At 47.2% G+C, this 21,923-nt stretch overlaps 1 protein-coding gene across 1 annotated transcript; it reads right to left on the reverse strand.

Moving 5' to 3' along the window:
• Nucleotides 1–2,490: 2,490 nt before the first annotated feature.
• On the reverse strand, nucleotides 2,491–13,271 carry LPAR2 (lysophosphatidic acid receptor 2). Its single transcript, XM_075134074.1, has 3 exons — nucleotides 13,059–13,271; nucleotides 8,144–8,886; nucleotides 2,491–4,284 (listed from the first exon to the last, which is right to left on the reverse strand). The coding sequence occupies exons 1-3, from the start codon at nucleotides 13,097–13,099 to the stop codon at nucleotides 3,983–3,985; spliced, it is 1,086 nt and encodes a 361-aa protein (XP_074990175.1). The 5' UTR covers nucleotides 13,100–13,271; the 3' UTR covers nucleotides 2,491–3,982.
• Nucleotides 13,272–21,923: the final 8,652 nt, after the last annotated feature.

A 21,923-nucleotide genomic window follows, 5' to 3' on the forward strand; every position in this document is an offset into this window, starting at 1 on the left:
AAACTTTCAGAGTCCATCAGTCCCTACAGTATTAGTCTCCAGTGCTACCCTCCCCAAAAAACACACCAAAATCCATATTACTTTTGGCAGCAGCTTGCTTCAGGAATTCCAACCAGTCAGCAAGGCATGACCTCTCATTCCTGGAACCATACGGCCTATCTTTGATCAAGTTGTGTGTTCTCAATTGTCCCACATTTGATCCCTTTAAAATAGTTCCTAGGTGTCTCTTCCTTCCTCCCACCCAACACACAGTAAGTCCAGAACAAATCTCACATGCCTCAAAAAAGAAAAAAAAAAAAAACACCGCCACAAAAAACCACACACACACTAATTTCAAGGAGATTTCCTTTAAAAAAAAAAAGCTTGATGAAAGCAGCGATGAACCTTCAAAGGCAGTTTCATACTGCGATTTAAAAAGAAAAAAAGGCAGGGGGTCTTCTCAAACTGAAAAGAGGGATATTGCCACATTTAAGCTAGATACACCATAGGTTGTGGATTGCAAATTAAAAAACAAGCTATCCCATAAACCTGGCAGCATCCAGCTCTGCAGACAATGATAAAGTTATACTTAAAGTCCTCTAAGCAGCTTTGGGAACCGAACATGTAATCGGACAACACCACACCCTTTGCTGCAGCATCTTGTTTAGGACACAAAACAGCGAGTGGAAAACACAGTGCAACGTGGTTCCTGCCTCCATGTAGTTAGGCAAGGCTTTGTGTTTCCAAATAAAACTAGAAAGTAAAGCCATGTGGAATACTGAATGACCTAAACCCCTCTTTTTTGTGATGCATGTTTTACGTACACCATTTATGCCTCCCCCTCTCCCTTCCCCCATCTTCATTGCTGGGAGGGCTGTTAAAATCCTCCTCCTATCTCTTCTGCCTCATTGATTCACAATTTCTTTTCAAATCTCACCGAAAACAGCACTTTCCAGGCTAGTTTCTATGACTCCTAATTTCCTGCTCTCTCATCTATTACAGCCAGCTGGAAACAACTAGAAATCCAAGGGTCCCAAGTCACTCGGGAAGAGAAATCTCACTGAAGAATTTCAGGCAACCCACCTCCGTCCCTGATGGGTGCCAGCCATCACAAACAAGCTCCATTAAAGGTCTGGGACTTTTTTTCCTCCTCCTTGTACTAATCAGTTGCTATCTACCTTTGTGAAATCATGCAAACTGCATTTGTACATTCATTGAGCAGAGCCCATTTTTATATAGGAAGTATTGACATCCTCCAGGTAGTCAGGATATTCTGTGTGGTACAAACTGGTCAAATCCTCGATACACTTCCCATCACTGTTGTGTCCCACAGTTCTTTAGTATTTATACGGGTTTGGCAGTTAAGCTAAATTTAAATAAGCCATTTAAAATACTGGGAAAAACCCTCAGAGATGATCCTTTCTATACGGTGATCATAAAGCATCAAGAGTCTGTTGTCAGTGTCTTAAAGTCTGCCTGCGTTGCAGGTGCTCACGCGAAAGCGCTTGTCAGAGCGGGATCGCATTGCTGAAACGGGCTCGACAAGCAGCCAGCAGAAGGCTGAGGTCAGGCTAGTTACCAGATCCCTCAGGGAAGAACGTGTACAGCTTATTAAAGGCCCAATTGGGCATAAAAGCCAACTGCAGTTCTTTTAGGAGCCAAGTGTCGTCTCGCCCACTACAAAGATTCATTCACACCCAAATGCAGTCCGCTAAATTCTTTACACGCACGCACACCCCGATTAAATCGGACCGGTACTAATCCCATACCTAGGCAAGATGACTTTCATGTTTCCTCCTTCCCCCTTTGTTAATAAAAGCAGAGCTTGGCATGTTATCTAATTGTAAATTAGCTTCGCATGAAGTAGAACTCATGCGCTTCCTGCTTTGGGAGCGTTCAGGAAGGCAGAAAAGGTCTAAGTTTGTTCTGTCCTAGCTTCATCACTCCCAGTAACAGCTTTCCAGGTGTTCGCTATTACAGTCTTCCTCCCAGCTACTGCTAATTCACCACCTGCTTCCACTGCAGGGTGTACCTGTATCCCGATAACAGTATTTTCCAGGGAAAGTAAAAGTAACTAGAAGTCATCTTTAGCAATAAAAATGAAATTATGCCTTCCCTTAGCCCTACCACCTGGTGTGCTTTAATGGTGTGAAATTTGCCCAAACCAGCCAAGTCTGGTGTTTGCAAGCAACGGACCAAGGCTGTAGTCTTACCCGCTGCTCTGGCTGCAGATGGCGAACTGAAAATTACTTCCTCCAGTTCTCTCCACGGTCTTTCTGGAGGCTATAACCCCTCCAGACACACACGGACAGTCCCGCGAGATGCTCTCAAAGAACCCACCTAGAAGGCAGATCAGTAGCAGGGCCACCACACAGCAAGTCACAACGGACGCAAGCGTGAAGGGCAGTATCCCTCCCTTCCAGCATCACAACACACAGCTGGAGGAAGTTCCTCTTCCCAGGGCTTCAGAGTGGGGAGATAGAAAAGATGACTTGGAGTTTTTCCCCCCTTAAAACCCAGGACAAAACATTTATTCAAAAAGTCTCTGGGACACGGAGATGGGAACCATATTCCAAAACTGTCACCTTACACTGTCACTTCCTGACCATGTTCTGCAAGAAAGAGTCCATACACACACATTTGAGTAACAATGCCTCCAGTAAGTTGTCTTCTCTGCCAAGCCAGCTGAAGGGATCAGTCAGGAAGCCGATCATCTGACAGAAAGGGCTGTCTTATTAAAAAACCCCATAAATTATAAATTTAGACAATATTCCAAAACCTGTCTTGTGTTCGCCTCTCTCTGCTCTCACAGACGCCCGTGGTAGAAGACTAACTCTGGATTTTGGACTGTCGCAGGCACATTCACACTGTTAAAGTTTAACAGCGTGAAGGAAACCTGGAGAAGTATTTACAGTTTCTCAGCCGTGAATATTCTTCTGCCAGCAGAGCCTCTGCCCTCCAGTCGTGGCCTCGCAATCAAGAGTGACAGTTTACATTGCATGTCAGATGCAGCAAATGGACTTACTCAGAAAACTAGATCCTACGTGCACTAATATTAATGAATATTGCTAATTTCTTATGGTGCTTTGGTGAGAGAAAGGCTACATTTGAACAGACTGTTAACACATTATTTGAGTAGCTGAGTATTAAGGTACAAACTGCACATTAAAACCTAAGGCAAAATACTGATTGCCTTGGAATCTAACCTAAACCTGTCCCAAAGGGCTTTCAGTGAGTAGAAAGATGGGTAATGAGAACATGACTCACTCCACATTTATGAATAGGCAATGAACTTGTGAATACCACATGGTATCACTTAGCAGAACACAAACACAACTGCAGTTAGTTACAGCACCACTCTCCATTTTAGGAAAGAATTAGGTGCTCCTAAGACACCCTCCACAAGCCCAGCATACTTTGAAATTCAGTAACAGACACTGAGGAAGGCAGGAATCTGCTTCTCGGGAAGCAATTCAAACAGATTCCTCTCAGAAGAGGCCTTAAGAAGAATACGATTTCTGAAGCGGGTGGAACACAACCTGAATAAGACTCTCTGGGGAAACACTAAGCAGCTCTGTTTAGGAAGCAACGCGTAAAGCTGAAGAGCTTTGGCTCTTTGGAGTACGCTACCACTGGAACGACTATTTCTGGAGGCAGTAATACTGAAGTACCAAGAAAATACTTTCCTCGTTGAGACATCACGTGAGATTCCTGTTGCACATAGCATACTTTAGATGCTGCTAAATTAAATCAACTTTGCATTAGAAATAGCAGTCTTTAATAAGAATACTACTCAAAGTATGTTTGTCCTAAACAACGCACCATCCGGCAGTTCCTTAAAAGCATCTTGTCCTTTATCGATGACAAGCGTCTATAGAAATATTTATGTTTGAGCACATAAAAGAAGTCTTTACTGCTTTAGAAGCAGGTCGCTCTTAGCCTCTGCTCTGTTGCTCAGAAAGCGGCCGCTGTTCAGCACCGTGCTCGTCTCGCTGATCAAGAGCTAAATAGAGGAATCCACAGTGAAGTGCCCGTTCTGAGAAAGCGTTCTGCGGTCTGTGGTGTTTAACTTCACCACCGTGGGGGTGTATTTGGAATTCCTATAACAGACAAAGCAGAGGATCCTCCGGAAGGTACTACGCATCTCGTTGTCCCTGTAAGAGTAGACAATAGCGTTTATCAACGAATTGATCTCTGCCAGCAAAAGGACGTATTTCTCCACCGCTAGAACATTGCAGCTCTTGCAGCCCAAGCCATCCAGGAGGAGCACAACTTGTCCTGGAGTCCAGCAGATGACAAAAGCACCTGGGGAGAGAAGAACCCCTGTTAGAGAAAAAGCAGGTTCCTGGCCCTGCCCAGTCACTCCCCATAAAGATGCTCAATGGAATCACTGGTGGTTTATCTTCTGAAAAAAAGTTAAACGGCCGAAAAAACCTAGTTTCACTCTGTATTTTTGCTTTGGAGGAAGACCAAGGATTCAACCAGCAAATACAAAAAATGGAGGCATCGGTTTTTTCCTTCCCTTTCCCCCACCCCGTTCACTCAGAACAACACTTCCAAGTACTTTCACTTACCTCCCCTCGTCCCCATCATTGCATTTACAGAGTGAAGATAAAGTGTCCGTATTTCCTATTTACGTGCCACTCCCTCCAAAAAGGGGAACAGGCCATACAATTAGGGAAGAGTCAGAGTAACACATCTTGAATTAAATAATCCCCACTCTCCATACAGTTTACGGGGGCTTTAGTTAACAGTACGAGTTTAGAAGAGTCCTGGCCTGGACTTCGGGCAGTCCAACGAAGTCCCTCTCGCACAGCTACGCGCCGAGCAGAAAACAGCCAGGCAATGGGCTGGCCAACGCCAGGACCGAGCTGGACAGGCTCCACCACTGATCCAGTCGGGCTGATACTATGTTCTCGCCACCACCTGCAAAGCTCTTTGGCAAAAGGATAATTGCTGCTTGCATGACGGAGTGGGAGGTGCCTGCAGCTCCTAAAACCCCTTTTACGGTCATGATTTTAAGGCTGACGTAAACGGAGCACTCGCCCATCAGTGCTCCCAGAGGTCATGCATAAGGTTGTATCTTAAAGCACAGGAGCTGCACCCTGCTGTGTCTTCTGGGAAAGGGTGGAAGAAAACAGACTTGCTGGGAACTCTGCAAGGACACCCTTCACTGAAAAACATCTGTCAGGAAAGAACAACAGCCAGAGGAGCTGCACCGAAAACGAGAGGCTGAATTTAAAGCTGTCATTGAGTGAAATGCTGCACTGGTGAAAAGTCTAAGGAACACATGGGAGGGATCTCCTGGGTTTCTGGGAGCGTTCCCTGCTGATTTCAGGCCGCTGCATCATGTAACCCTTTTTATTTAAGCGAATCACACTCCCCAGTCAGCACAGCAGCCACCACATCTGGGCCAGGCAGCTTTCCCCGCACTTGCAGACATGACTTTGCCCCCTTTAAATTTAGCAAATATACAAAACAGATTCCTGACTGTCATGAAGGAAGGTCCAATACTTTATCCTGAGCGAGCCTGCAGGAAAGCAACCTCCTTGCTTGGTGATGTAGCTTTTTTTTAGCCAGATTTTCAGCATCCACAAGGAAAGCCAGATTCTCTAGAGACTGGCTCCCAGCAGCACGAAGCAAAGCCAGAGGAATATTAAAGACGAGAGGGGGGGAAAACCAAAAAGAGCTACCTAAAAAGTTTTGGGCCTTTGCCTGCAAATCCAGCTGATTTCCTTGCTCCTTAATGGAAGCTAAAGTGTTCAGAAAGAAGCCCGAACTCTTAATAATCTAACACAGCATGGTCACTAACAACTCTGCCCTGTGGTTTGGTCATCATCACATCCTGTGTCACTCAACTGGTCTGTGGGAACGTTTGCTACTAGTTTCCAGATGTACCTTGGACTTCTTATTGGTTTCCAGGTCAGCCCCTAGACCTGCTCTTAATGCCCAGGACCTGCAGGATTATCAACCGCAGCCTCGTAATGAAGTGGCACACACAGACAGCTCCTACCGCACCCTCGACTTCCTTGCACGCTCACCAGCGGCTACACCCTCTGATGCATAAGGCGCAAAGTATTCCTCTGTGCAGAGTCCAAGTTTGCAGAAGGCTGGGAAATGAGGGTGGAGAAGGAATTACACCAGGGCTTTCACGAGGAGGGGAAAAAAACCTCTGCAGTCTCAACTTTCTGTACGCTGAGTCCGAATGGAAAGGTATTTTCCCCCGAGTTGAGCAATTCCCTCCCTTGCTCCCTCCTGTGCAAGGGACCTGTACAGAATTGACTGCTGCTTCTCTCCGACACCGAGGAAGGGAAAAACCCTTGGGTTACAAGAGTCCCAAAGGCCTGATGAACTCCCGAGTCTCCCTCAACTTTCCACATTAGTTCCTCCCCACTCTGTCCGTCCTCCGACACCAGTCCCAATTCCCTGTGAAACCACAGCAGCTCTTCTGAGCCTCCTTCAACCCAAGCTTTTTCCTCACTCATTTCAGAAGACAAAAGCAGGCAGACCAAGCCAAGAGGGGGGACACCAAGAGGAAAGGGATCTCCCAAAACAAGGTGATGCACCAAGCATGAATTGTATTCTCCTTCTTGGCCAGCATCCCCATCCTGCCAACCCTCTTCCAGTTGATGTCGTGAAGTCCCATAAAGTTAAGCAGTCCTGCTGACACCATGGGGTGACCCTCCGGTACTGTTCAGGAAGGAAAAGGGGAACAAAACAACTTTTCTCTCCACTGTGGACTGTGCAAAATACATGAAGTAAATCATTCTTCAGCCCCGCTGACCCTCTGTGCTGCATCTGATCAGCTCCAAGGCGGTAATGAACTCCCAGCTGCGCTCAAGAGATGGAGAGATTGCGAGGCAGGGAAGACGACATCACAGGAAAGGCAGGAACAGGCAGAAAACTCCAGTTCCAATGCTCACAAGTTGCAACAGGACCCAGCAAGCCGGCGTGCCCCCGAGCAGGGGCACACCGAGCAGACCAACAGCCCCCCCCCACTGCTCCCACCCTGCTCCCCTCCCCTGCCGAGCCTGCTCTGCCAGCGGGAGTTTGCAAGGGAGTAGTCTTTGTTTGCAGCCACAAGGTTTCCCTGACGGAGCAAATTCTGCGCTTATCAGGAAAGATTTGCAAGCAAGGGGTTGTGACCGTAAGCCCAGAGTCGAGCTGGGTTGCGGAAGATCTGAGCGCATTGATTTATTTCACTTTAAAGAAAGTTTGTTAGACCATTAAAGCACGAGACAAAAGCAGATTAAAGAAATCATGGAGCGATAGGCTGTTGAAAGCACCATGCATGCACCAGCCTCTGCTGTTATATGCACAGCACCGGGCAGAACAGCACATATCCGAATAAATATCCCGAAGAGTCAGAGCCTCAGCGCCAGCCACTTCCAGTTACTGATCTGCTCCAATTTGCACTACAGACAGCGGATGCAGACAGACCGACAGGCAGTTAGCACTCTGCTGGAGGTCCCGTGCTCATGGAGAGCAGCTCCAACTAAAAGTTGAGCGTTCCCAGGGATATATTTACCCGAGCAGATTGAGATCCAGTACTGAGCTGCTCAAAAAAAAAAAAAATCTGAACAGAGTTCAGTGCTTTGTTCCAGTAAACAGTAAGGAATTTGGATGCAACTCCCTCGTTGTTTCCCAATCACCTTGTAATATCTGCCCCAAACCTCTCTCCATCCTTTAATAAAGGGTGCACCAAGTGCTGCTGCTTCGTCAAGGCCTGATTATAGGTTCTAATTCCATGCTACTCTTATGGAGGAAGCATTCTAGAGTTGCGCCTATAAAAGAGCCTTGTTTGCCCAAAGCACCTGCACTTACAGTAGTCAGATATTACCAAGTCACATTAGCAAGGGTCCCTCTTGTCCCTGCTAACCAGAGGGGCAGCCATGCCAGAGGGGAAGAGACTCAGCAGCTTGCCCTCCCCTCTGTCTGGCAGGTTGCTCCCATTACAGCTCACCCAATTCACAAAGTCTTGAAACTGTCGAGTTCCTCAGCAGCCAAATCAAGCCATCACCCCAGCAGCTTCAGAGACCAGGGAAGCAGAACATCAATTCCCAATCCTCCCCGGTGTCCCGAGCACATTCACCTCTCCAGCCCCGCACAGCCCAGGCTGGAGGATCAAAGCATCGTTTAGATTGACTACAGCAAGCGGACTTACTTAGGATAATAGTGACCGTCTTGACAAGGCTGATCATGGTCTCCTTGTAGCGGGGGTGGAAGCTAGTGTGCTTGGACATCCGTGTCATCTTCCTTTTGACATAGATGAAGATGTGCGTGTACACAACCACCATGATCAGGAAGATGACCAGGTTGGAGATGGCCCAGAAGGTCAGGTAGCTCCTGCTGTAGAGCGGTGCCATGCTGGAGCACTTCTCCAGAGCACAGAGGCAGTGCCAGCCATAGGACGGGATGAGCCCCAGGAGCAGGGCCGTGACCCAAATACAGAAGATGAGGATCATCACACGCTGGTTGGACATTTTGCTGTGTAACTGCATAGTGAAAACAGTCTGGTGCCTTTCTACGGCGATTGCCAACAGGTTCACCACAGAGGCTGTCAAGCTGGTGTCCAGCAGGCTCTGGCGGATGAACCACGTCTTCAGGGAGAGCTCTGCTGTCCTGGGCCCCGTGTGGAACATGAGAAACATGTACGCGATGCCAGCAAAGAGGTCGGCAGCTGCCAAGTTCCCCAGCAGGTAGTAGATGGGGTAGTGGAAACGCCGGTTGATGATGATAGCGGTGATGACCAGCAGGTTGGTCAGGAGCACAATGACACTCACTGTCAGGCCCAGGGCAACTACCAGGACATCCTTCGTCCTCCAGTACGTGGTCAGCTCTTTGCGGCTGTTGTTGTAGAAGAACCCCACAGTCTCATTGTAAAAACAGTGCTTCATCGCTGCTGTCCTAAAGAGGGACGAGAGTATTGTTAGCTTGTTGTGCCCGTGCACACACACACAACTATTACAAGCCGGGGAGATGCTGAGCATTATGATAATGCCTTTGACACAGATGGAGGCGGGGAGGAGCTTGAAACACGCAGAAACAACCACACGAGCAACAGGAAACCACTTCTGTACTCAAGACAGAACTACACATCTCACAGGCCGAGTCCTCATCTGTCCTCAAAGCCATATTGAGGATGCAGCAAAACCTTGAACATTCATGGGAGGAGAGAGGGTTTGCCAGATCTGATAAGAGATTCTCCCTGTCCGGCCCACGCAGCTTCATGGGGATGACAGACAAAACTATTTTTGTTGTCCCAGATGTCCTACTTCAGAAGTGTAAAAACAAAGCAGCAGCAAAGAAGGTTTATCAGTCAATCACTAAACACCACTCTGATGAAGACTGTGAGCCTCCGCAGCTGTTGCAGTCCCCAGGACTGCTGCTTCTGGTTCAGTGAACACACATATCTCATCTTTCCTGGGTAGTTTTATTGCTTAAAGGCTAATGTAACGCACAGCTGCTTCCGAACACTGCTCTATGCACAGCGCTTACTGGTCCTTCCAAAACAGGTGAGTACTTCCCAAACTTTGCCAAGAGGCAAAGAGCACGTAGAACTGGGTAGATACAAACTCCTCAGCCCAGAAAAGCAAACAGTAGCAAGAAGTCAGCTTATAAAACCATGGGGCTGGATTTCTGGAAGAGCTGGATTATCCGCAAGCCCTGCAGCGCTTCTAGGCTATACAACAGTGTGCGGGTCAGCACCCAGAGCATCAGCTTCAGAGTATCAACCAGTAAGTCACTGGGCAGGAAGCAATTCCCTTCTTCCCTTCCAGCTCTGGAACAAGGCTGCAACTCAAAACTCTTTGAACTCAGTGGAAAAACTTGATAGGAAAAGACATTTAAGTCTCAAGAAGGACTTTTCACATTTGTTTGATGCACTGGGCACTGCTGGGAGCAAGACCAGACCAGCCATTCGTCTGGATCATAATTGTGAAGTCTTAATTTTGAAAGCCCATATACCTCTCTGGTAGTTAACTTCCTGTCCTGTGGCCAGCCAAACACGAAGCAGCAGGTTAAGTTAAAGGATGTTTTACCTCACAGCGCCAGAATTTAAACCCAGTAATTGATGCTTGTGTTACTTGTCAATGAAAACATGAAAAATACAGCACCATGAACAAACCCAAGGGATGAGAAGAAGCCCCATCATTACACCCCACAGCAGACGTTCGTGTTCCTTCCCTAACCAAGAGCTTGGAAATCTCAAGTCAGGGCTGGCTGCGGTTCCCGCCGGGATGGGCAAACCCAGTTTGGAGCCTCCTTCCCTGCGGCACCGAGGTGCTGAAAAATGACACAGTTTTTCCTTACGCTGGTGTGTTCTGCACATGAAGTCACTGGTTCTCCCTCTCCTCGCATGAGCTCAACCGTCATCCTCCTTTTAGAGAAAGCTTAACACAGACCACGCAGCAAGAGCGCCGTCCTCTCCAGACAGGGAGAAAACCCAAAGTGCCTGACTCACAATTCACTTTAATCACCCCCGAAACCAAAACACAGCTCAGGGGCCCTAATTAGTTGCATGTTCCTCCACGCTGTAGGCAGCAACTGCTGTGTTTTCCGGGACACTTCAGCAGGAGCTCTCGGCATAGCAGCAAGGCTGCTGTTAGTAACAGGGAGGCGAGCTCATTTGCAGGCAGGCCCGCTTATTATCACCTGCGCCGCACCCACGCTGAGCTGTGCAAACAAGATGGCTGAGCCGGGAAACCCTATCGTACCTGCAGCTGAACTTCCGATCTCCGCTGCCTAATGGGCTCTGTTTCAGCCCGCTTTGGCATACGGCTGTCTTTACCATGAGGCCAGAAAGCCTATACAACGGAACTAATTCACTGTGAAATCTGCTGAACAGGGAAATACTATTTTTACCAATATTGGTGGGGGAAAAAAGAACAAGGAGGCAGAGGAGGAATCGACCTGCCCCAGGGGATGGAGTCACGGGCTAGTACTGTATAACAAGTCCATCCTTCCTCCCTTCTCAGGTCACGGGATGTTCGCAGATCTCACGCCGTAGAGCTGTTCAGGAGAGTCGTGTAGTCCGAACGCAGCGCAGGGGATGAAAGCAACCGAGTGGGTTCTGCAGAGATACCACGTGGCGACTTGGCAGGTAACTGGGGAGTATTTTGGCTTGAACAGCGGAAAGTAATGGAAGAACGAGGACAGCCTAGGAACGAACGCAACTGCTGTGAATCACAGGCAGGTAGATGACTACCTGCATAGGGAGGCACCAGGAGCACCACATCCAAGGCTAGGCCATTCTTATGCAAAAGAGTTTCCTCTAAACATGTTGGAAAGCTTTAATCCCAAATCAAAAAGGAAATTGCTGCTGAAGTTAGATAAATCACTTCACCTTTTTAAGATTACACACAGGGATGCCCAAGGAAGAAAGGGGGGAAGGAGGGAAACTGAAGTGGCGTCAGGGTTTGGAGCGCCTCGTACGCTGTTCAGCCACATGAACAAGCAGGTTTCAAATGCCATTTAATCCCATTCACATTTTCGCTGTGTAGTAGCTCCCCACTTAAAATTTATGTGATAGAATGAAGATCATAATGGAATAGAAACTTGCCTGTGCACAGTGTAGCACAAAGACAGCTCACGCTATGCTTTAATTGTTAAGAAACATTAAAATACTACCGTGAAATAACGTGTTGACGAATCTAGGTCTTATTCTCAGTAATTTTTGAGCTGACACTAAGACAAATTAAATCCAGATAACACTAGCTTTAAAATTGCCACTAAATTACAGAGACCAATCTTATTTTGTTGCGAATATTAAAGATTCCACAGCTATGAGGCCCCATAAACTTCCTCCTAAGACCGCACGCTCACTGGCAAATTGTGAACTTTTTCAAAGCATTGTACAAGTATGGTTCAATGGCATGTTTACTGGGGGAGGGGATTAGAGCCGCGTAAACCCACAAAGGAGCTGTGTTCTGCGTGTATAATACTCAAATCTAGAGAAACAGTCCCTCAGCGTTAATCCTAATGACAGCGTCTGAAATGCTTCTTTAGGCAAGACCCAGTTAGAGCACAGGGAGAAGTTTGAGAGTTGCAAATCCCTCTGAAATGTGCGTAGGTTACAAACTAAATCTGTGCAATGCTGTGACCTGGGTGGGGTCCAGGAGGGACTGACAGGTTAACGCTGGTGACGGGTCCTAGGAGCTGGTGTGTGCCACTTCACTGCTACCCTGCAATTAGAAAACTGACCTTGGAGCTTGGCATCAAGGGCAGACACCACCACAAATCAAAAATTTAACAGGCAGCGCCGCGGGAAGAGAAACACCCTGCCCACAGCAGCAGGCAGATAGAAAGTCAGGCTGGTGCCATGATGCACAAAGGAGCTGGATGAGTCTATTGTTCAGTGTCCGAGCAACCCCCTTCCGTGGCCTTACACTCCTCAGCAGGATCTTACAAGATTTTTCCTTACCAGCATTGTTTACTCGGTAAAACAAGACTCTAGTTACGTGCTGCAACAATTCAGCGGCCCCTTTCCTTGAGCAATACACAAACACAGCCTCTTCTCTAATCACGCTACCTCCAACTCTGCTCAAGTCTCTCCCCCTTAAAATCGAGTACAGCTTTTGCAGTTTGGTAGGAACCACCACACAAAATGAGCGCAGAACACGTCTTTTCTCGTCATCAGTGTTATCCGTACGTGTACACCATCTCCCTTCTTACTCAGTTAATTACTGCCCCAGGTTCACAGTAAGTTCAGAGTCCTTTTACACAGAAAGTAAAGGTGTAAGCGTCCTCCCTTCTCCAATTCCTCTTGCTTGCAAAAGTGGAAAATGCTAGTCAGCTCCTTGAGATCTGGGAAGACATTCAACACTTGTGAACAAACCGACAGCCAGCGTAGTGTGGAAGTGAACAGCGATGAATGGCTGAATTTATACTCCCACTAATAACCACGATCAGTGTTAATCAAGACAGAACAATGGATCTATAAAGGCTCACAGGGACTCAAATCCAACCTGTTTTACCCATGTCCACTGCACACAGATTTATGTGGCCAAACATTCAAACCACTGCTATATCTTTCAGCCATAAACAGTGCAAGCTTTTACTCCAAAGAATAACATCCTTACCTGAAAGCGCAACCACCGCATCCAAACCTGACATTTAGCATTGGTCTCCCCACCACAGGAAACTGGGGCAGCTATCCAGCAAGGAGATCCCCATCTCTGGAGGGCAGAGGCGCTTTCCAAGCAAGAAAAAAAGCCAAGTGCCTTACAGGAAAGTTTCAGACAAGCATTGCAGCCCCAGAGTCCATCACGGACCGCTCCGAAACACTGGCTCCTGGGAGGCAAGTTTGCAAGAGCTCCGATGAGCCCGTCCCTCCTTGGGTCCTCCCCTAGGCGGGTCCTTCCAGGAGATCCAGGAGCTGTAACCCGAGTCCTTGCCGCCTTCATGGAGGCCAAAGCCACTTTCCAAGCATCTCCGGTTCTGACTGGAGCGAGTTAGCTCCGATCTGCCAGCATCACCCTCCTGGACCGTTCCTGCTGGCAAGGTGTTGCTCTGTGGGAACTGGCACCCTCTGGTCCCAACGCTCCCACCGCGCCGGTTCGCCCCGTGGTGAGGGTTCGCTTGCGCGCGCCTGCTGCCCCAGAGCTTTTGCCCCACCGCAGGAGGAGAGCGGATCTTCTGAATGACCAGGTGTGATCCCACGATGGAGGAGCTGTCTTGTCTTGGCACCAGAAGGCTGTTTTCCGTGCCTACAACTACAGCACCCACATCTCAAGCAGACTGTCAGGTCAGGATATGGCCCCCCACATCCACTACAGCAGCCACACTTGCCCAGTGCAACACAAGAAACCTTGAAATGGGTAAGAGGCAGGGAGAAGGAGATGCCCTGAGACACAAGGGAAACTGAGGCACAGGCTGGAAAGGATTCCCCTGCTGCAACTTGGTAAAAGCGTGTGTCCCTGCTAGAAAGAGAGCTCACACTTCTGATATGTCAGTCTAGCTAGTCCTTGACACATCTGAGATTATCTTACCTGCTAAGTACTGTACAAATACCATCAGCACCCTCAGCGCTAACAAGCCAGAGCTGTATAAATTACGAAGGAAAAAACCCACTGAGTTTGCAACGTCCATTCATTTAAATTTATGCCTGCTGCTCTTGCAAAGGCCCCAGCAATTTCCATTCGCCTCCAGTTTCCTATTCTCCCACCCTCCTCCGACCATCATCTGTTCCCCAAGGAACAATGTTATCACCAAGCACAACCCTAATCTGCTGCCAGTCCCATACAACTACACCGTAGAGCTTGGCAGAGCCAAGTAGTGTTATGTAAAACAGGCAGGAGATTTACAAAGAGAGCCCAGCACAAAGGGGAAGAGATAGGGCCAAAGATCCAAGGACACATTAACAGAGCAGGGCAGCCAATAAATGGAAGCAGAGCGGTAGTGACACTGGCAGAAGAAGAGGTGGATGAATAGCACAGGCTGAGATAGCAGAGGGGCAACTATCGAGTCCTGCAAAAACTGAGAATTGCACCAGGCTCCCTAAATTCTACCCCTACGCCCTGCAGCCTCCAAAGGCCAAAATCATACCAGAAAGCTCACGGAAGCTATAAAAACTCGGAAAGAGCCTATCATTGCCACCGCTTACAAATTCCGCGCCTTCAGACCAATGATGCCACCCGCAAGACAGTACCAGGCACAGGGGCCTTTCACAAGTTTTCCATATGCATTTTTAGAAGCAGTAAAAAGCTGCACTAACAGGTATCCCAGAGTCCTTTCCCAAAAGAAAAAAAATAATCTTTATTTTAACAAGCTTGCTTTCTCATAGCAGAGAACAACCAAGTTACCAAGAATTCCAGTCCTAACACGGAGAGCCAGAAGTCCTTACTGCAACTAGACAGATATGCAGCAATATTACAGTTACAAGAAGTCATTTCAAATTTGAAGCATCTTACTCAACTGACACAGGGCAGACCCTTCACCTTCCCACGAGGCATTTATTATCCTTTTGGTTACACGATTAGTTTAAGACCAAAGAGACCCAAGCTGCAATAAAACAGCCTCCCCGCGTCCCCAGCCCACCCTTTGGTCTGCTCCAGCACTTGTGCTGCCAGCAATAGGTTTAAGTCACAGATCCAACTCTCCACGCTGGTGCACAAGAAGCAGAACCCAGGTCAGAGCAACCGTTTGGCAGCAGCGCTGGCTTCGATAGGCTTCAGACCTTTAGGAAGCCACACATGCTCTGCAGCTGTGCAGTTTGGGATGGCAGCAGTCTAAAAATACTTTTGATTTACTCGTTCCTTTAAGGTTTCAAGCCGGCACTCAGCGAGTGCTTTAGAGGCGACGTTTTCATACAGAAACACCCAGAGCAACCAGGAAAACAGCCCAGCATAACTGGTTTCAACTGAAGTGTCAACGGTTCATCACAATAGCTCAGCACGTCAGACAGACCCAGCAAGTTCGGAGCACCCAATGCTGACAAAGGGTCAGAAGCACTTTTGCAACTCAGTCCCCACACACCAGAGTTGGGACAAAGGGGGACACAAGAAATGTCAGACTGGATCAGGCCAGGGAGCCGGTCACAGATGGTATCTGCTTGCATAATGGAGGTGAGAGAATATTTCAGGTTTCAAAGCCCTGACCTTAATAACAGCAATTTTTCTAGTCCCTTTGTCTAGAAAAAACTAACTTTACTTCTCTGCATAACAGAAGTTTGGGAGTCTCTTTATTTTCAGGTTTGGGGGATATTAGAAGGAACCAAGACCCTTTTAGTTTGTGTCTCTAACCATATGATACACAAGTTTGGGCCCCACACAGCCCCACCCTTTCAGGGTGCTACCTGCAAAAACCAAAAGTCATTGCACCTGAAAACCTCACATCAGCTTTTGCAGCCAATGTAATGATTTCTTAAAGACGGAGCTCGGGTATCTTCCAACAACGATACTTCTGGGACTGAGTACCAGACCCTGAACACAGGCGAGACCAAGGAGACCAGATACCCATCGTGTCCAGCCCCTCTCTCCCCCCTTCCCCTCCAATCGCTCCGTGAGTTTTCCTGTTTCCACCAGTTCAGAAGGGGCTCGTAGGGTGTTGTGCAGCGTTGTTCCTCCCCCAAGCAGAAAAGCTGCTCAACCTGATCTTGATGCAGCCGGCAGATCTGATCGCATTCTGGTGCCCAGCAGAGAATTGGTAGAGAAACATTTCCAGAGACCACAGATGTTTGCCTCCCCTTTATTAGACTTCTATTTTTCAAAGTGAAGTTAATTAAGAGATTTCGCATTTTCAAACAAACTTAAAGCCAAGATTTTTCTTTAAGCCTCATAGCTGTGACTGTTCCCGTGGATGACAATCTGAAGGGTTGTTTTTTTTTTTTTTGCTGAGACCCCTCTCCTGGAATCCCAGGAATGTTAAAAACCTTCTGGAAGGAGTCATGTCATCGTCTCCCCCCCCAGCAGATCTCTGCAGAGAACCAGTTGCTCAAATTAATACTTCCCAAGTCCCAACTGGCCCAGAGATTCCCAAACCCTCAGTGAGGAGCACTCCCTCGAGTACAACAAAACGACAACACGGTTCGTACAACTTCAGCTAACAGCCAAATCTTTCGATGGAAAGCGGCATATACATCAGCGTTAAAAATGCAGGAATTTCCTAACACCCACTGCTGCTGAAATGCAGCCAACTCTGAGGTGGAGCAGAGCTGTTGTTTGCAAGCCTACAGCATCAAAGAACACTTTTCGAAAAAGAGGTAGGGAAGAAATCCATGCCCACTGCAGCCTTGCCTACAACAGGAATTTTCTTTCCCTCCAGCAAGTTAGCAACCATTTACAATCAATTGCTCCAGAACAAATCACAAAGAACCTGGAAAATTCCTCACCCCCTGTCACCTTCCTGAGGTTTGCCCCGGCTGCGTTTGGACGCTTAGAATCGAGGCATTTCCATATTGCAGACAACACCTTGAATTGAAGCAGGAAGACCGCTGAAACGAAACATAATATTGGATCTTGTCACCTTTGCCGTCTAAAATGGAAAAGCCGCTGAGAAAGAATAGCCGGGATATTCCCTCAAATGCATCCGGGTCCTGGCAAAACACCACTCTTACCTTCCCCAGGTAACTATCCTGGAAATGGATTTTGGTGGGCTAACCTCCTTCTGCACAGTTACTGGCTATTCCAGCACTCTCCAAGATGAAAACATTTGTTCTGCAGCAGAGGAGAGAAAACAGGGCAGGGGAGGGATGAGAGGGTTATTTGCAGTGGTGTTTTGTTTGGAGTCGGGATGGTCTAGGGGCCCCTCTGCTGCTGCTCCTCCTAATTCACACAGGAAGAAGGAGATTATCCTACTCGGAGACAAGCAATACCGAAGGCAGAAGCAGCAGTTCAGAGGAAGAATAGCTTGGCCTCTGAATGATGTCACATTATTAGAAGCCACAGCGAGGTTAAAATCAAGTCGGGATGCTGTGTTTACGAAGCAGGACTCGGCCTCGTCTTCACCCAAAGATAATTTCATCTGGCACTTCGCACTATTGTCAATAAAAACAAAACTGGGTGGAAATTCCCTTCCTGTGAGCCACATGCAGGCAGCCCTCAGCTCGGTCTCCGTTTGCAAGGAGGCTGCACGCTGCCTTGCTCTGAACTCCTCTGATCTTGGCTGGCACCCAGCAAGATGAAGTCTCCCTGGTTCGTTGGCACTCGCTGGAAAGTCAAGGAACTTTACAGGCACTCAAGCTCCGCGTCAACCTCAGCCTTTGCTTTTATAGGGATTATTTCTGAAAACCCACTTCCCCCGTGTCTCCATTTGGTTTAATGTCAGATGCCTGCAGCTTATAGCTGGAGAGCCATAAAAAGCATTTAACATGCCTTTCCGCTTAAGTCTGGAAAGGAAAAACAAAACCAATTCAGAAAAGCCTCCAGCTACAGCATAAGCAGATGCAGCTTTATCTTGAAAAAGAGCATCAGGGACTGACACATAGCTACTATCCCTGAGCAAGAAAAGGGAATATCTGGCCCTTCAAGGAAACCTGCAAGGAAATGTGACTTCCTCCACAGAATTAGCCTTTGGGGCGGTCTTGGTCAAGCAAAATTCTCTGCAAATGGCTTTTTCCCAGGTCGGCGAAGATTTCGGCTCACTCTGGGGATGTTTCATTATGCCCTCAACTGCTTCATCAATGGACTGAATCACGTTAGCAAGTCTTGCATTTTTTCTCAAGAATCAGCTCCCACAAGAGCGAGGTCATGGGGAAAAAAATTACAACACCCCCGCTTCAAACAAGCAAAAGGTATGTTCAGCACAACCCTTCCTTCACAGATCTTTCCCCCGCCAAGTCCCTTGAACACATTCAAGCGATAGCTCGCAAACCTTTCCTGTTCTGCCTTGGTCCGGCAGCCCCGCTCCAAGACAAGGTCTTTCCTAGGCAGACCCAGCTGCCTGGTCAGCAGCCAAAACCATTTGGTTTTCGTGGCCTTCACCACCAGAGCCTGGATTCTCTTTGCCCTTTGCGTATCGGTAAGCGTGGGGTAACCGAAATGATTTCGATAGATTCAGGCCGCAGTCTGGCCCATAACATTCAAGGTTTCCATTGCAAATGAAATGGTCTTTACTTTTGTTTGTGTAATTCCTGACCTTCTGATCATTTTTGGTGATGTTTTACTAAATTCCTAAAACCTTGAGCTTTTAGGCACATTTCTAGTGAAAAAAAAAATTACTTCAGATGCCGCCTTCTGTTGCAAAGCAACACGAAAGCTCTTGCTCCTTCTAAGAAAAATCTTCCCTTAACTAAGTCATTCTTGTAAAGGGCATAGGAAGTCCACATGTTCATTTATTAAACAGATTTATACTGAAAAATACAACTCCCTTGAAACCCCTTTATAAGATACCTACAAAACTGACTGTCTCCAGGGCCCTGGATGCCAAGTATCTGAAACTCGCTGCCTAAGCAAAGCTTGAATTACAGCTCTACACATCTTTTTTTAAAATAAATGATAGAGGAGAGCAGCCAGTGCCCTGAAAGGATTCCAGCCACAAGCTGCGGGCCTGAATGCGTAGACATGCATATTTAATTTAGTTCATTCCCGACTTTCCTTTGCAAGTGCTTTTCTTGAATGCCCTGAGGTTACGACACCGAGGGGCATGCCTGCACTGCGATACAGTGTGCTTCCATCCTTTCATTTGGAACTCAGCATCTTTAGCAAAAATTCCCCAAGCAAAGTGTTTTCTGAATTTCAGATGTGGGCGTTCTGGCTGATCAGAAATTCATAAGCCTGGTTTACTTGCTCTCCCATCTTCCATATGGTTATAGGTACCATTACTCTGTACATTCACAAAGCCAAGAATATTACAAAACATAGCGGGGCAGGGGGGAGAGGGAAGAAGAAAACAAAAGCTGTTTGTCTGCAGCAGCACGAACTCTCAGCAAGACACGCAGAGGAGCTCGCTTTTCACTGCCCCATCTGCCCAGCACTCTGCCTCGGCCGATCTGCTAGCTGACTGTTGGAAGACAGCTTTCAAAGTAAAATAAAACAAGAATGCAGTAATACTGATGGATCTTATATCTTGCAGTATTCCAGATGTGTTAAAGTCAATGTCCAAAGTATGGATAGGAATAATTTCATTTGACTCTAAACAACAACGTACACAGCCACTCCTGCTGCTAAACCACTCGCTATAGCGCGAGACAGGAAAACAGCTTAGAAGGAGGAATAAAAGTAAATTTGGTGCCTGCTAGTAACTGCCAGAAGAGCAAAGCAGGACATAGTGGCCTAGGCTGATCTTTAGCAATAACTGAGCAAGGAAGCACCCTGCACAAGGGTAACACGAACACTGCTCACTCTAAAGGAATGAAACCTCCCACCCAAATACAAGCCTGCATTGTGCCCAAGCTAGCCTCAGGGAGACAGCAGCCACCATTTTACAAATAGCTGCTTCTGCTGGCCCCTTCTTGACTCGGGGAAAGACCCTTCTTATCTGCTCACATAAACATTCAGCAACAGCTTATCTCCTTGCAAGCATTCACTCAACATACGCTAAGGGCATATATGTGTGCATGCTACACAGCAACCACTGGGATTTGGCTTGCGCTGAGCACACACGTCCCAGCGACTCCTCTCAAAGCAGGCAGCAGATGACCTACAAAGGGGCCCCAATCTATAAACCAGCTTCTTGCGATACTACCTAGTATTTGGATTGTTTTTAAGAAATAACAAAGACTCTATAACATTTCACACTTTGAGAGGCACAGCCTGATAATCAAATACTTCTTACCCTTAGAGGATGGATTCTGCAAAGTGTAAAGGCTCCTAGAAAAAGCCTGCTCCAGGGAAACCAGCAATAAAACCCACTGAACTCCCATGTTCCTCCATCACAGCCTCAGGCTCTAAGCAAGCCAGTCATCCCTGTCTTTATATTCTAGGGATGCTGGTTCAAAGGCGAACAGTGAAGAAGTGCTAATGGTTCAAAAGGAAGCACCTGTGAAGGAAGCTGGTTCCCAGCTAATAAATGGCCTGAACTGTCTTTTTTTGCAGACTCTCCTTCTGGGGGTAATTTTAAGAAGTATCTGTCAGGTGTGTTTTAATCTCCATTTAGCTTCTCCAATTAAAGAATAAGAAACAACAGCACAAAACCTAAAATGAGGAAGGAAAAAAAAAAAAGAAAAAGAGAAGGATGGCATTAAGAATTGGACCAAAGCCTTGAGCTCCTTAAAAAAATGTCATGACTTTTGCCTTGCTTTGTTAGAACACTGTAAAGGTAATCTCTCAGCAGTCTCTGCTGGAAAAACCTGGAAAGTTTTCCCCTCCAGACTCCTGATTGATACCTGCTGGTCTATTTGCTTTGATTGATGCTAAACTAAAGAGCTCCTTTTTTTGAGGGCAGGAAATTTGGGCCAGAATTTGTTAGTAGCCTGGTCGCAATTAAAAACTCAGTGATCAGCAAATCACAAATGCTGACTGGCTTCTCCAAGAAAAAGGAATCTCTTGGTCCCTGCTTAAAATTGTCAGGTGCTTGCATTTTCCTAATTCAGTTCAGACTCCAGTCTATGCAGCCCAGCTGAGATCCTTATTTGTGAAGACCTGGGGCCTTTAATTTCCTTAATGAGGAGTGATTGATGCTCAGAAGCACATTGACTGGCTGAGATGAGATGGTTGCATTGTGCTCTGAATTCACATTGGCTGATTTAAACCAAAAAAAAAAAAGGCTTAAAGTAAGAAATTGGTTTATGGGTTGTTTGGCTGATGAAAGGTTTCTTGAGAGGGTTGCTATGGCTTTGTATACCAATTATACAGAAAATGTTGCTGTCCTCTGCGGTGTAGCTCTGAGTCGGAGGGTCAGACAGCCACCTATGTAAGGTGCTGCTGTGAAAATAGGGTATTTGTAAGATCTTCTCTGCTCCTACTTTGAATTGGGGAATGAGGTGGTTCCTTGTGAGTGCTTCCCAGGACTGTTGCCTGTCCCTTTCCGCACATAAACACAGCTGAGGCTGTTCCTTTGAAGTGAGGATGCAGCCTCAAGGAGGTGGGAGGGATTGAGGAAATGATGCTTCCCTCCCTGCCAAGTTTCTTCTTAAATTCAGCGTCTCAGCTTCCAACCCAAACCACGTTAGCTGTGGCTGGATGTCAGAAAATCCCCATCCCGAGCAGGAGGAGAGATGTTTCGGACCCTGCATCCAAGCTTTCCCCGTGCGAGTGGGACCTGGCAGCCGTGCAACTCCGGCTGGAAGCGTTGCTTTGGCAGCCCTGACCCTCAACAAATCACCAGCTCTGCGGAAAGCAGCAAGTAATGAGGAGTTACAAGGTAAGAGCAAGCCTGTTTTCTCTAACAGCGTTTTTGTATGTATTGGACTGCTGGAAGGAAAACTGGAGGGCAGTGGTGGATGATAGGAGTTGTGTTTTACAAGCCCCTAACACTTCTCCTGTGTAGAATGAATCTCCTATTTAACTATTTAAGTGTGCAGCCGGAAAAGGAAACCAGTGTTTTTACCAGGGATATTATTCTAGCTC

The sequence above is a fragment of the Calonectris borealis genome, chromosome 31, assembly GCF_964195595.1.
Source record: "Calonectris borealis chromosome 31, bCalBor7.hap1.2, whole genome shotgun sequence".
NCBI lineage: Eukaryota > Metazoa > Chordata > Aves > Procellariiformes > Procellariidae > Calonectris > Calonectris borealis.